This window comes from Diadema antillarum, unplaced genomic scaffold (genome assembly GCF_040938485.1).
Source record: "Diadema antillarum isolate AM-2024a unplaced genomic scaffold, OU_Dant_1.0 seq00000205_RagTag, whole genome shotgun sequence".
Lineage (NCBI taxonomy): Eukaryota > Metazoa > Echinodermata > Echinoidea > Diadematoida > Diadematidae > Diadema > Diadema antillarum.
This window is the reverse complement of record NW_027271264.1, coordinates 2,468,704-2,484,971: the sequence shown is the minus strand read 5'-3', so window position 1 is coordinate 2,484,971 and position 16,268 is coordinate 2,468,704. Positions and strand designations below refer to the sequence as shown.

At 39.7% G+C, this 16,268-nt stretch overlaps 1 protein-coding gene across 1 annotated transcript; it reads left to right on the top strand.

The window, feature by feature from the left end:
* Positions 1-4,856: 4,856 nt before the first annotated feature.
* On the top strand, positions 4,857-15,916 carry LOC139728911 (origin recognition complex subunit 4-like). Its single transcript, XM_071639842.1, has 11 exons — positions 4,857-5,038; positions 5,630-5,720; positions 6,350-6,511; positions 7,356-7,404; positions 8,214-8,362; positions 8,730-8,903; positions 10,475-10,561; positions 11,501-11,609; positions 12,176-12,271; positions 13,036-13,103; positions 14,862-15,916. Exons 1-11 carry the CDS (start codon positions 4,857-4,859, stop codon positions 15,054-15,056), a joined length of 1,362 nt encoding a protein of 453 aa, XP_071495943.1. The 3' UTR covers positions 15,057-15,916.
* Positions 15,917-16,268: the final 352 nt, after the last annotated feature.

Sequence of the window (16,268 nt, the reverse complement as noted above, 5' to 3'; positions counted from 1 at the left end):
CTATTTTTTAATTAGGCCTATTTACATGAATTAGCGAATATCTATATGATTTCATAATTTTCTTATTTTCAAAAAACCCGATTTTGATATTTTTGTGCTTGTAGATGGTTCTTCTCTTTCTTCTAAATCTAGTTTTACAGTCAAACTTGCCTTATAGCGACCACCTATCTACTAGTATTCGTGTAGGTATCGTGGCCACCTGCCGTTTACTGCCACTGAAAAAAAAAAAATGCTCCGAGATAAGGCCATTGAGTTAGAGACCCTGTCTAAAGCGGCCACCTGTGACCTGTCTGTAACGGCCATCTTTTCGTCTACCTTGAGCGGCCGCTTTAGACAGGTGGGTTTGACGGCATCTGGTCTGCGACACTTGACCGGTGGCTCATTACTGCTTGGACGTAATTGTGTAGATAAATGGGTAACAAAGAGATTTTCCCCAGTTGGAGAAAAATCTCTGATGGGTTACTTGATTAGACCCGACCCCACATCAGTGCACATGACATGATTCTGTGCATGCCGCGCGCGCGGCGTTTTAAATCAAACCATGTGAGTATAGTCCAGGCTAGAAGGCACCCAACCTTGTTTTTTGATATATACAATGTTTTTTGATGGTTTCTTGTCAATTCGAGGGTGCTGATTCCAAATCCGATTGATGCCACTCGCGTAACCTTGAGCATTTTCGGCAAAATGCAAAAATCCAAAATGGCCGCCAGATATGCTAATTCGCCTGTGATAAACACAATAATGTGCATTATATGACCAATTATTCCACCAAATTTTGTCCATTTCTGTTCCTAGAGTTACTCCATCTGCATTTGGAAGCGAATTTTCATTTCACATAGGTTCATTTAGCATTTAAAGCTCATTTTTTAAATTAAAAATGGCCGCCATTCCTATGCTTATGTACTATATGAATGGCAAAACATATGCATGGAAATATAGCACCAATTTACTGTATTTCCAGTCCCGTACCTACGCCATCATAAAGTGTTGCATGTGCAATATGTTGGGTGTCACTTACTATACATAGGGGGCCTACATATATGAGCATTTAATATTCATAAACCTTACGATGTTGAACACAATTTCTTATATATTTCATTTTGTCTCTACAAAAGTCTCAACAATATAAGTTCACTAAACGTCTCGCAAGGAATCAATATACCATCATATTCTACATGCAGGTTGAACATAAAAATGTAATACTAAAACAATATATTAAGGAGCCTAGATACATGGTATTCAACAAATAATGTTGAAAATGGAGGGGAAGCTAGAAAGCAAAGCTTGTAATATGCATTCCCCTAAAACCATATTAACAAAGTACAGAAAAAATCCCATACAGTAAGTGCAGAGATACATAGTTGCAGACAAAAACATATCGGACATTAATGACAGAACTAAAAACCCTTTACATTGTAGATTTTTTCCAGCAAGGAGTTGGGGGGGGGGGGGAGCAGTCCTGAGGCGAGTTCGAAATGGATCATAACCTCCATCACTTTGACATGATTTAATTTAGAAGTGCAGCCTTGATATTATGTATATATATGTTGAAGGCATAAACGAAACTGTCCTAATGCAATACCGTACAAACTGTTCATTAAACATCAACCAAGGAGCAATGTGAGATACCTCTTCCAGTTCTCTCACAGTTCCCAGGTGTTGATGATATACACTTTGACATCATGATGTCATTCAGTCTTGTCTTAAAACTAAAACTGTCATTTTTATTGTCTTTAAAGAACCCTTTAATTGTATGTTTAGCAGCAGGCAACATCAGCCCCAAATTTGCAGAATTCTCATGTTGTTCTCAAGATGCATATTAGTCCTGCAATTGTTTTAATTGCAACCACATCTGGTGATGTTCAGCACTTCCTCAGGGGTCAGAGGGCGATTATTTTTTGCCATAGAAACATGATGAAGACATGAAGACTTGCTTGATCACCACCCGTTGAAGCCTTGTGGCTTTGTTGCCAGGCCAGAGACAGTGTTGTAGGTAACTTGGGTGGTATCAGAGATGACATCAGACCAGCATCTGCACCAACCTGTTTTGGGGCCAAAGCTTTCAAGTTACAGTAGGGAAATCTAGGCTGGTGGGATTTCAGACGCGTTGATGGCAGGTCGTTCAAGGGGGCATTTCATGAAGTGTTTTGTCAGATCTTTTCTTTTTGACAAAATGTTATAAGCTATTAAATCCTTGCATCTGATTGGCTGAGAGCAAATTTGTCAGACAAATTTGTCAGACAAAACGCTTCATGAAATGCCCCCCCCCCCCATGCTATCGTGTTTGGAAGGTCAGGGTATGCGTTGACGGCACTTGTGACACTTGCCATCCTTCCTTCCAGTGTGAGGGAGAGTGACCGAGTGCCAGTGAAGGAGGGTGGACTTCCTTAGCCTATGCTTGGAAGACTTGCCACAGAGGGCTACTTTGAACTTAGCGTTGGCCAGATGGTTACTAAGATAGAAGGTATTGGTCTGATGATAATCTAATAAAGGTTGGGGCAAAGTCTCCAGAAGATGAAGTACTCCACTATTGTCTTGAGATGGGTCAGTAATCGGCTCATGTCATCCAAGGACTTTCTATGAGACGTCAAAGGCAAGATCATCTGCAAACTTCCTACGTGAAGTGAATGTATTGCCACCACATATATGTTAAAAAGACCTCTAATGGAGTTAGTTTACAGCCACCATTAAGGAGGCCATCATTCAGAGTCCTAACACAGCTGGTCTGGTTACCGAGAGCAATCCTGAATCTGCAAATGCTGAAGATTAAAGACAAGCAGTGTAAAGTTGTTATAACACTGCTTTCAGAGTGAGGCAGCATTGTACAGATCTCAGAGTCTCCCTCGACATCATAGGCCTATACTCAAACACATTCACTCCGAAAAAAACGGTGGTAAAATTCATCTATACCATATATAATTCATCTGGGTTAACATTAAAAACTTTGGGGCATTGTTTTCATTTCAGAGATTTGACAACAGGAAGTGAGATGGTCCTTTTTTCCACTTTCCCCTGCCTCATGTTCTTTCTCGGAGGAGGGGACTGAAAAGTTTGTATAATATCGCTTTTAGATAATGTAGAACAAAACGGGTAATTGGAAATTTCATTTGTGTCATCATCTAGGATTCAGCCTTTTAATTCAGTAAATCAGAATGAATATTTTGATGTTGAACATCTCAAGACAAGTAAGTATCAAATGTTCATTTATCTAATAATTCCTGATAAACGATCTTGATGTTGGCGTCAATTCAAGTTTTGGGTGGATTTTTCCAAATACATAGGGAAAAATTCAGATTGAGGTAGCAAATTTGGATATTTGCATCAAAAAAATAAAACAGCCTTTGTTAGTAACAACCTTCTGATTTATAATCAGCACACAAATTGGTAAACAGTGTACCTGAGTGACAGAAAAAAAAAGAAAATTTGTTTATTTCACACGCTCTGCCGTTCATTTTGTGCAGGGGTATATGAGTGGCATCCATTTTGAAGTTTTGTATTAAGAAGAATATAATAAGCCTAGAAACAAACTTTCTGTTTGTTTGCTTGTTTGTTTGCTTGTTTTGCTAGTGGCACTCATCAGATTTGCATTGCACATGCAGAACTAGATAAAAGCGTAGGTATGTGACTGAAAATTCGTCTTCTATTTCTATGCATAATTTTTGCCATTCATATAGTACATGAGTATAGGAGTGGCGGCCATTTTACTTGAAAATAAGCTTAAAATACTAAATGTACCTCTTCAAATGAAAAATTTCTTGCATGTGCAAGTAGAATTACTCAAGGAACAAAAATTTAAAAAAACTTTGATGGAATAATTTGTCATAAAATTGACATAACTGGGATTATCATGGCCAAATTAGCATATCTGGCGGCCATTTTGGATTTTTGCGTTTCGCCGAAAATGCTCAAGGTTACGCGAGTGGCATCAATCGGATTTGGAATCAGCACCCTCGAATTGACAAGAAACCATCAAAAAACAGTGTATATATCAAAAAACAAGGTTAGGTGCACTTTCTATGGAGCCTAGCCTGGACTAAGTAAGCACTCAGCTCACGACCGGAGCAGGCTGAGCATGTGAAGCAAACGCGAACTCCATGAAATGCTATGTAAGTACCGTTATTGTCCATAGACAAACGATTTCGGGCAGTTATCTGTGAATATTTAATATGAGACCCTAAATGTGTCTAACGAAGTTACTATCCTGAGCGTTTTGGAACTCTTTAGACCTATTTTGAGATAGAGTACACAGCCAATCGAGCTAACGGTCCCACCTACCGATATACATGTTAGTGGATAGTGCACTGAGTCGAAACACGAGAACGTGGTGAACGTAGAAAAGAAATAGAGCTTCTAGTTTCAAAATGTTGCTATGTTTTGGCGTGTAATCAAACCTGGACAGAAAAATCCGTCTGTCCGGAGGAATCTTTTATCATTTAAAAAAAAAAACTTTAACGGCTCTCCTTACTTACGAGGGGATTCCGGGCCGTGAAGCGAGACGCAGTCTCCGCAGAACATATCCCCGACAACCAGATACAGACCGATCTTTCTGTCAAAATCAAACCTTAAGACGCTGTTGTTTCCTGCAAAGCCGCTGTATGTGTGTGTGTGTGTGTGTGTGTGTGTGTGTGTGTGTGTGTGTGAGTGATTCCTCTTGCATTGACAAGGGAGCATCAACCAACGTTTCAGTTCCACTAGCTAGAAATTCATAGAAACTAGCTAGATCACTTCTAGACCCTGGCCTGCTAGGTATAAAACTCCTCCGAACAGACAGGTTTCTTTGTTAAGGACAGTTGCTAAAGTCCCTGTAAATTTACTCTTCACAGAAAAAGTGAGCATCATATCATACTTCCTCAGTGATGCCGTCAAAGAACATGGGCAGAAAGAGTAAAGGCGCTGGTGACAGAAAGGATGCAATAGCCCCACCCTGCCTGCCTGTGGTAGAGGATGAAGTGTACTTGGAGGTGCAGAGAATCTTGCGCAGGCGTGTATGTGGCTATGAGCTGCCAGATAGCTTCCCCTATCTCCAGGATCAGAGGAGGTAGGTAATCTTACGTGTAGTGTGAGAGAGCTATTTTCAGAGAAGTAAATCTAATGCCATGGAGTGAAAGTTACAGTTGTAATGTAAATCAGATACATTTTTCTTCTTTTTTTGAGAGAGAGAGATTAGTCACTGAAGAGAGAAATGATTTTCCTTTCTTTGAAAATGGCAAGAACAATTCTTGTCCTGAAGGAATTTCAGAAAATACTCTCCCTTGCATAAGTTGCATAAACACTACCCACAATCCTTTAATAAAAAGCTAAAGTAAGGCATGTTTTTTTCTGCAAAGAAACTTAGATAATTTTATTCAAGGCACCTAGCTAGCAAAGTTTGGAGAGAAGACATGTAGTTAGTGATGCTCATGAAGAGCAACATACTACGTGATACTGACTTTCCTAATTACAATTACAATTTTGTAATTATCCTTTCTTCTATTTTTTTAGTCCAGTTTCCTTAGGCTTTCACTGATATCTTTCTGTGTGTGTGTGTGTGTGTGTATGTGTGTGTTTTCTATTTCTCTGGTTTCATCTAGGGCAACCTAGAGTTTCATAGTTTTGGGTTTTCATTTTTTGCTTTTCTTTTTTTGGTCAGGCATCTGTTGGACATCATAGAAAGATGTGCCACTCAAGGGGAGAGTAACTCAGCCCTTGTAATTGGCCCCAGAGGAAGTGGCAAGTCCATGGTAAGAGCCAGACCCATGTGAAGGGGGCCTTGATTACCCCCCCCCCCCCCAATTCTCCCTAGCATGTTTTGTGATAGTTTTTGTAACTTTCCGTATCACATGATGACAGATGCTATTATTTTCATAATCATTAATTGTTATCCTCTTCGAATATAGGGGGAAAAAAAGAAGCAAACAAAACACACATGTTCACAAATGAATGCTGATTATGATTATGATACATTCAATGATCTTGAGATACATACACATCTATCAAAATTTTAGAGCACAAAAAAAAGAGAGAAACATGCTATTTTGTGGACAGAATGCCGATGCAAAGTTATAGATTTGGGTCAAAGTCAGTAATCTTGCTACTCAAACTCCAACTTTTAAAAAGAAAGACCAAAAAAGAGATCGTTTGAAGAAAATTTGTAATAGACTAGTTGAGACTATTTTAGAATATTACACAATTTATGTGATTTCAAGTGGAGTCTGGTTGATGGTAGAGGTTGAAGGCCATGGTCAAGCTGTAAATATACTTTTTCACCTTCTTGCTTTATGTTGACTTGTAAATACACAGCAATCATTCTAATGATAGTCATTCTTTAGTATTCAAAGTGCCTATGGTAATACTCTTTGCCAACCTGTAGCTGCTGGCTCGCGTTTTGTCCGAGCTGGAGAAGAGGCGGAAGATAGCTAGCAACCTGCTGCGGGTGCACCTGAACGGCCTGCTGCAGACGGACGACAGGATTGCCATCCAGGAGATCACGCGGCAACTCCGCCTCGAGAATGTAGTGGAAGACAAAGTCTTTGTGAGTTTCCATGACAACCAGCAAGATGACATATTGACTTGAATGTGGTGTTTGGGCATATATTTTTTTTTTAATTTCACCAGCATGTTTCAGTGTGCAATTTTGGTGCATATGTCCCAATATTCCTTGCCATTAATAAGTGTCATGTTAATCATTCTCATGCCTATCATATCCAAGAAGGTCTTTATGTTATCATACTTGAGTGGATAGTCACAGTTTGCACTATGATTGAAGTCAGGGGAAGAGATTTGTATATTGCCAGTAAGACACCCCAACAAGTTATTGCCAAGTGCATGGACACATCAAAAGCTGTGTACACTTTAATCAGTCTTTGGCTGATGGCAAATCAGGGCTTGGTACATCTCTGTTTGTGCACATCTAGCTTTGCACCTGTAGGATTGCAAAATTCAACCAATTGGTAGTAAACTGCATGTAAAATACCCTCTCTCTCACCAACATAATTAAGATGAGTCGGGCTCATTCATTCAAAGCCCTATTTGCTCCAGAGATTTGCTGTCCCGCACTTAGTGGCAATTTGATTTGACCTAGACCAAAGTTCCATTGTGAATAGGTGAGGTTCAGCCAGCCTTCAAACAAAGTGTTCATATTGTGAGGATGAGTTTTCCTCAGTGTCGAGGTTCTTTGTCTCATGGACAAATTAATAACTGTGTGTGCATGTCCAAGATATGGTGTTATGAAAGAGAGAAATATATGAGTAGCGTGACCAAGCTGAGATCAGTCATTGTCTGAAGATAGTTTAGAGTATTAAGATATGTGTTTTTGAATGCACAATGAAATGTTATGATTATGTGTTCATCTGAATTATGACTTTATTCGATTACAGGGGTCTTTTGCTGAAAACCTGGCTTTCCTATTACAGTCCCTCAAAACAGGTATGTGTAAAAGTGCTATGGATGTTTTACCGACCAGAAAAGAAATAGATTGAGAAATTGCCAAGATTGATGTGTAATTGCTAAATTTAGAGTCCCCCTGAGATAGGAAGTTATCATGAAAAGAGAAGAAAAGAGGAAACTGAGAGAAAATAGATCAGAGACATTCTAAGCCCTTTATTTTGGTCACTGTTCAGCATGAAAGGGAGAGAACTGACTTGGTTTTGGTTTTTGATCTATATCATATAAAATAGTAAACACATTTTCACCCAAAGCTGTGTAGTTTAATCTTCCAAATCTGCTTGATTTTAACCTTCTTGGTCTTGACATGAGAAATAAATGTTACCTGTCAAAATGCTATCATCAAAATCAGTTGCAACTTCATGATGCCAAGTATACTTCAAGAAAAGGGCATTCATCATCTCATTACTAAAATCATGTCGCCTGTTTTGATGAAATATTCATGCTTACATTAGCAGACCGTCACATTTTTGCTGAGTGTAATCTCTCCTCGATATTAAACCACGGCACCATTTCATGAAAGTTGTCAGTCTCTGACAATTTCAGTTAAAATCCTTAGTTTGTATTGGCTGAGAAACTATGGTCACTGACTGTTACTATTTAATGGTAATTGTCAGAGACTTACAACTTGTCAAAGCTAGCAAATTTCATGAAACTGTGCCCTATTCTACATTTCAACTTATCCAAGAATTGAGGTCATATCAAGGTACTTCACATAGGAATATGTTCTGTAAAATCCATCACACCCTACATGCTTGTATTCTCCGTCTCCATTTTTTTTTTTCTCACAGACTCCAGCGGGGCGCAGTCGATCCTGTTTGTCCTCGATGAGTTTGACCTCTTTGCCCACCACAAGAACCAGACTCTGCTCTACAACCTGTTTGACGTGTGCCAGTCTGCGCAAACCCCAATCACTGTCATCGGAATCACATGTAGGCTGGTAAGAAAGACTACACCTACGGTGGGATGAAGCTGCTCTGACTTTCTGTACTGGAGATGGGCTTAATTATCATGTTCCAGTATGTTACACAGCAGCGTAGGGGTGAGAGTGTTGTTGTACCAGCCAGCAGAGAGAGATTTTATAATAAAGCAAAACAAAACAGGAAAGGAGACAGGATTGTTGTGTAAACGGTGCCTCTAAATTTTTCGATTCATTTCTCTTTTATTGTACTGATTTGGAGAGAGTGTGATAAGTTACATAGATAACTGTAGGCTGTGTTCTTGCAGTGGTAATGAATTTTTACCAATAAGATTATGTCATGAGTTGAATGATTTTGTTTTATTATTAACCATTTTCCAACATGCAGGATGTGGTAGAACTCCTAGAGAAGCGAGTGAAGTCACGTTTCTCTCATCGCCAGATCCACGTCTTCAACACCCTGACCTTTGACCAGTACTGCGACGTCTTCAGGCAAACGCTGGCGCTGCCTCCCAGCTTCTCACACAAGGAGTTTGCCCGCGAGTGGAACAAACACGTTGGGGTAAGGGGCGCCGAATAATGTTAGCCTTCAATGCTGAGCAATTTTGCAGCATCCATTGTCATAGACTTCAAGGGTCATATGACACTATTGGTACCGGCAACAGATACATGGTCCACAATGCTGTGCTAATGTAAATTAAGCTTGGGAGCAATTAACTGGTTGAGGACGGACTGATTTTGCTACAACACGCATTTCCCATAGACACTTGCCCGAGTATACTTGGGACTTGTCCTCTACAGGTTAATGATGCAAATTTTCATCACACTTGATTTCGTGATTGTGGTACAAAGTGGTTTGTGGGGCTAATATCTATTGTTAACTCTTCATGCGCCATGGTGTAAAGCCCCTTGTGTGCCATATTATTCTGAGACTATAACGTAGTCATGCTTCAGGAAAACATTTTGTTTTTCCAATCCATCTAACTTTTTATAGATTTTTGTTACGCTGGGCAAGTAATGAGCAAAGTTGTAGAGAGAATGCCAAGCTTTGCTATGATGTTAATTTTACAACAAATCTTTGATTTTTTTTTTTCTTTCAAATGGCCGGTGACTACTATAATTGATTAATTGTGAAGGCATGACTTTTGCAGACAAACCAGTGACAGAAACTTAGAATTTACTCACAAATCCAAAAGAGAACACCTCTTGATAGTCAATCACCACATAATGCAAGCTACATGTGACAGGAATTGAATTGCGAGTGAAGCTTTCACTTTAATACAGCATTTGGCAATTCATCGATCGGTTTGGGTGAGTTTGTGCATCTGAGCAAAATATGCGAACTTGGCACACTGTCGACTGAGTCGGGCGTGCAAACGAGGCACATAAAGAGTTACACAATATTGTAACACTATATACATCAAAAACATATTTCTGATTCAGAACAAAGACTACAAAAGGGATGACTGGAAGCTTGTTGCAAACTGCATGGTACATATTAGCTGCCAAAACTAGTCTTGCTTAAAGTAGACTGATAAGTTTATTTTTTGCACTGTGATGTACAGTTGTACATTGTAAATGTTTCTCAGTTGTGACAGATCTCTGTGCAAGTCCTCTCCAACATACATCGGTGTACATGTATACCATGTGATATGTGCAAAGGACACTTTGTGTGGAAAAATTGCAAAACTTCACTTCACCATGCCTATTTGTGAGGTAATGAGGGAGTTACAATGACCCTTAACTATCCAGGGATATTCTTCCACAACTCGTTATTGTCCCATTTCACCTCAAGACTAAATTATTTTTGATATTTGATGTTCATTTTGCTCTGAATTGATTGTAGAAATTGTTCTACTCTCGTAAAACGTAAAGAATGTTTGTGAACAATCTAGAGAGAGAGAGGCATTCTTACATTCAGCACTTTGAAAAAAAAAAATGTCACAATGGAGTGGCAGGATCTCCTGGTTGTTATTTAGTTTTCAGCAGTCCATCATCAGTGCATGCATATATACACAGTCCCACCCAGTGTGAGAGTAAGTAGCAAGAGTTTACCAGCTTGATTTATCATGTGAGATGTTCAGACTATCTCTGCTCCCAATAATTAAATTTCTTGCTCTCATTCCTGTGAAGATCCTTACCGATGACATGACAGTGTGCGACATCCTGCGGAAGACTTACGACCTGGACAAGTCTGTGAGAAGCCTTTTCGACCTCATGGTGAGAGGATTCTTCTATTTTCATGTTCACCCTGTATTGCATGTAGTGAGAATCATGACATTGCATTAACCTTTGTGCTGCCAAACCATGCTTCTTACTCACTCTGCAGCGCCCATTACATCATGAGTAATGTTCTTGTGAAGCCTTAGGCAGGAGCTTCACTTTGCTGTGTATTGATGAGAGATTGTGTATGTATGCGTGTGTGTGTGTGTGTGTGTGTGTGTGTGTGTGTGTGTGTGTGTGTATTTTTAATATGTTTTGCTGATCAATGCATCTGTACCATCATTGAGGTCACAACATAACATATGAGTTGTGTCTCATCATTTGTAAAGGAAAAAGAAGTGTAGGCCTTGCAAAATATTCTTATGATGTTATCGGCATCATTTACTCACTAATGACTAAATGAATTGATGCTGTCTACTTTCTTTCAGCAAGAGGTCCCCGTACAGTCTCATACAACAAGAAAAAAAAAAAATGAAATCTTAAAAAATTTTCCTTGAGAGTAAAATATGTGCTGGCATGTTGTTATATTCATGTTCTGCATGCAGTAAACTTCACATACATGTACTAAGTTGACATACTCTGGGACTGGAGAAAATTGGTTGACTTACACGAATGTCCGATTGTCAGCATACAATGTATACGAGGTTAGCTGCAGTCATATACAGTACGTAGCCCAGCTGGAACGACAGAGACTTACTGGGATCGCTCTGTGACTTGCAGAGTTGCTCTACGAATGTTTGAAACATTTGATGGTACTTACTGTGCCTGCTGCCAAAATCATTACACTTTACCTGTACCTGCCTTGGTGTCATAAATGCATTGATTACGTCGCAAAAGAGAGACAGTAATAAGTGGCATAGCTCACATAGATTACTACTCGACTGACGTCTTGATCTGACAGTTATTTGTCTGACATGATATTGTTGCTTGTTCCAGCTGTTGCCAATTTCGAGAATAAGCAGTGATCACCCGACCATCAATGGCTTGCATCTTCTGGAGAGCCGCAAAGTTCACAGTGCAGACTCAAAATCTGCAATGCTCCATGGTAAGTTAAAGGGAAATGCGCTATTATTGGCACACCAAAAAAAAATGAAGCAAAATTGATTAAATGTTTACATAAATTGAAGTGGAGTATGATGTTCACAGTTTCTTTGTAAAAACAAAAACAAAAAATCAAAATAATAAAATATCATTAACTTCTATTCAATAGAATGTTCATTTTGGTGCCAAGTAGTCATTCGTGTAATTCAACGTTTTGACCATCAGTTGTGAAATTGTTGATTAGACAGTCTTCAAGTCTGCTTAATTTCAAAACTAATCATCAAACAAACAAAAAATAGTGATATCAATATTGTTTTTCTAGATTTCATACCATATGTTGTATCACTCATACCCATGAAGTAATAGTCATCGAGAAATCAGGCTTCAAGTTGTTCTGGATCTGTAGGCTACACACTGAAAGCTTGTCAAATCTTTCCTCAAATGCCTATTCGTACAAATACAAATTATATTCATTCATACACACTATTATACAGATGATGCACATACATTCATTATTTTGATCATCTGTACATCTCAACAGTGTATCATTATTGATCGCTTTCTGTGCAGGAGTGTCGGTCCTACAGCTGTGCCTGATCATTGCGATGCGGCATCTTACAGAATTGTACGAGGGAGATCCCTTCAACTTTGAGATGGTGTTCAATGGTAATACTAATGCTCTGGGCAGGGCAGATGGCAATGTGCCCATAATCAACACCAGGCTAGGCTCAAATAGATGTGATGTGACAGTGCTCACAATCAATTTGGGTTGGGAATGAGAAAACAACCTTTTTAAGATACAGTCTTTCATTTTCAATGGTTCTACACCTGGGTTTGCCAAAATCATTTCATCGAGAGCTGAGATGCCTGCATCTGTTTATCTGTCCTGACTTATGTTGGTGTATGATGACTCTGTACAGTCAATTAGATTTTCATCAAACTGGTTTCAGCAGGCATTGTTAAAAAGTCATCAAGTGTATTTTGTGGAAAATATCTATAAAGGCCAGAGACACGGTCAAGACTAAATTTGAAGATTTCATTTGTTACACAGTTCGGACTAGAAGAGTGGTCTTTGTAGTATCATTTCAGTCTTGTAGTTATGACGGTAACAGGACAGGGTAATTTGCTGAGTAGGTGTGCAGTAGGGTTGAATCGAAGTCTGATGAGCTCAGGGTCCAGTGATAAATTGTCAAAATACTTAAATTATGCAAAAAAGATATCAGAAATAGCAAACAGTACGACATCAAATATTGTATAAGTAAATGGTGTTAGCAGGGCAAGTCATCTTAGGTGAAGGGTGTAATCATGAAATGATTTAGTGTCAAAAGGTTGGAGCCATTTTTGTCACCAATTCAGGCAAGTCCTGAATGATTGTATCACACTCCCAGAATGCAATGTTACCTATTTCTCTGTCGTTGTCTTCTTGACAGAATACCAGAAGTTCATACAGAAGAAGTCACACACAGTTCAGCAGTTTGACAAGGCTGTTGTGTTAAAGGTGAGTCATGCGAGGAACTTTGTGCATTAACAGTGGTGGATCCAGAGGGGGCGCAACCGGCGCATGCCCCCCCCCCCCCTTTATTTTTCGTTAAAAACAAAAGAAATTTAAAAGAAAATGAAATGAAACCTGAGAGTGGCACCAGAAATATGAGTTGCGCCCCCCTGTACAGAATTCCTGGATCCGCCCCTGATTAACCCTAACTCCACTGGTGGGGGGGGGGCCTGGGAGGCCCCCCCCCCCCCATACTTTCGGCAATTGCATCGCGACTGCTGGGAATTTCGGATTCTCGCTTCATGACTCTTTCCCCTGAAGTCTTGCGCACATTTAGATACCACATTTGTCCATATCGGACCTACCTAGGGGGTGTTATTGGCCAATTAGTATGCGCATGTCATTAAAACGGCTAATCGCTGCATATATTTGTGTACAGTTACATACTGTCAATAGACCATGGCTTGCATTACTTTATAAATTTTACTCAGGAATTGATTTTCCACTTGGTTCATGCTTCTATATTGTTCTGAAATATATTGGGCAAAGTTTAGAAACAATGATGTACATAAGGAATATAAAACAATAGAAAACATAAGAAATAAAAACTACAAAACATAACAAAAAAGTTGTTTTTTCTCGTTTTTTTTTCTCTCTCTGATTTATTTCACATTTGGGAAACATTATTCTTCATTATTACCGTTTTTATGTAATTTTGTACTTGTTTAGGCTGAAATTATGAAAATATCCCCCAAATGCATAAAACATGCATTATGAATAATTAATATGCAAACAATTTGCATACTTGATTAAAATAAATTACACCATCAGATTCAGCACGCAAAGGTCTATCAGCATGCAAAATTTCAAATTCATCGGACATTGCGTTTCCGAGCTCAATGGGGGGGGGGGGGGGGGGGGGGGCCTTCCAGGCCCCCCCCCCCCCCCCCCCCCAGTATTTTCATGGAGCCAAATAGCCCAGTACAGTAAGGGTTAATTACAAAATACTCCTGTCTCTATGAAATTGTTATTTTCAAGTTTTCTCTCATGAGTAAAATGAAATTAACCAAAGGAAATTGGTGGAAGTTTTGTTGAAATTGCACAATAAAAGGAGAGTTATGGACTGTCTAAATTTTCACATGATTTCATGAAATGGTGATAATGGTTAAAGTCATGACATGCAAATTGAATGAGTTTATGTCATTGGCCTCAGAGAAACATAAATCTCCTAAACTTAATATCTCTCTAATCTCTTGTCTGATTTTAATCAAACTTTAAGTAGTCTGTTTGATTGACATTGTTAGAATCTTTGCTGATCTTATCAAGGTCAACTTAACGAGACCATTGAATGGAGTTTCCTTTTTAATCAGGATTCTATATTTCTTCACACGTGCTGCAGCACTATACGCAAACATTATGTAGTAGCGGGTTTGTATGCAAAAAGGTAATTTGACAGCATTCAATTGATATTTTATAGACCAGGACTGTGCACTAGCCCATTTTTTGTACTGGTCCAATCTGTCTGTCAGACTTGTAGGTACCCAGTTTTTCCATGTTTTACTGGTCCATTCCTGAAAAAATTACTGGTCCGACAGTTATTTTTACTGGTCAGGGATCGTCGGACCACTGCCAGTGTGCAGCGTTGTATAGACAACACAATACTCTTTGTAGCAAGTTAGGAGCGGAATTAATTTCGGGAACAGGTGAAATTTCGTTATGTTTTGCTTTATCTTGACTCCATCCGTGTTACTTTGATATTGTCAGGCATTTGAGCATCTGGTCGCCTTGGAGCTGGTGAAGGCGGTGGACCACAGCCTGGCCTCCTCCACGAGGACGCAGAAGGAGTACCGCGCCATGAGCATCCTCGTCACGGCGTCGCAGCTCGCCGAGGCCCTCAGCAGTTACCCGGCCTGCCCCAGTGAGCTGAAGCACTGGTTCAACAATCCCCTGCCATCGTGAGCCTCCAAGGTCCCTTAAGAGAGAGAGCGTACAGATCCCGACAGACATACCAAAGCTTTTTCATAGCTTCATGCTGATGCAGTGCTGTGTCCTAATGTGGGGATTGCGACTATGAAGGTATCTGCATTTTGTTGCTCGAGTATTTCCTCATTGCTACTCTTGTGACATATCAAAGCAGAAATCAGTGAATTTCACACATTAGTATAAGATTATTTGGGTAGTTTGGCCCAGACAGCCATCTTATTACCCGAGTCATGCAAGATTGTGCCACGCTCCCATCTGAATGCGGATGATTCAGGTTTTGATCACTTTGGGCTCTGCAAGAACCAAAAGGGTTGGACAGTTGGATGCATCGAATATTCACTCCCAACAAGAGTGTACCGTGATGATGCTGTATATCATGATGCCTGTCGCAAACTGAGGCAACCCAACTTTGCATTAATGGGTCTACAGAGATATTTTTTTTCGCCTACAGGGGTGTGAAGAAATATCCTCATAAGTCCTCACTTTGCTTTCTTCACTGACTAGTGTGTCTGCTAGAGTGCCTTTCTTCACCGATTGGCACAGATGAGTGGAAACTAACTGCCACTGAATAGATCACCAAATAATACTGAATACCTCTTAATACCTATTGTGTCACTATGGATTTCGTATTGGACTGAGGCTTATTGTTACGCCTCAGTGGGCTGGCTAACTTTACAATTACCGTACTAGGTCAAGTTTGTAGAAGTGAACAGAGTGCTAGTGAAAAAGCATGGTAGGTCACGGCTAAGTGCCTGGACATGGAAAGGGGTCAAGAGTATCGTCTTTAGCAAAACTCACTCCAGAAAGTCTGCAACCTAATCTAGCTGATGTTCATTTTGTGGGCAATTTATAGTGACTGGCAACAAAGCAATCTACCAGAAGTAAAATGCCGGGAATGCCGAGTGGTCAGTCTTTTTGAGTGCATTAATGCACACGTTGTTCTGTCAGACATACTTCTGGTCACCATGATTATTGTGTATTTACGAAGCACAAAGTGCACCTGTGACTACCATGAACTTGGCAGTCTGTTGAGACAGAAAGCCAGTTGGTTTCCTGCAAGGCTGTGGAAGTTTTGTTGTGTCTATTTCATTGTTATTATATTCTAGTTTTTCTCACAGGATGCTATTCAGTATGGTGACATTCTCTCCCGCTTTGATAATACTCCGGAAGTGATATTCACCTTGATGT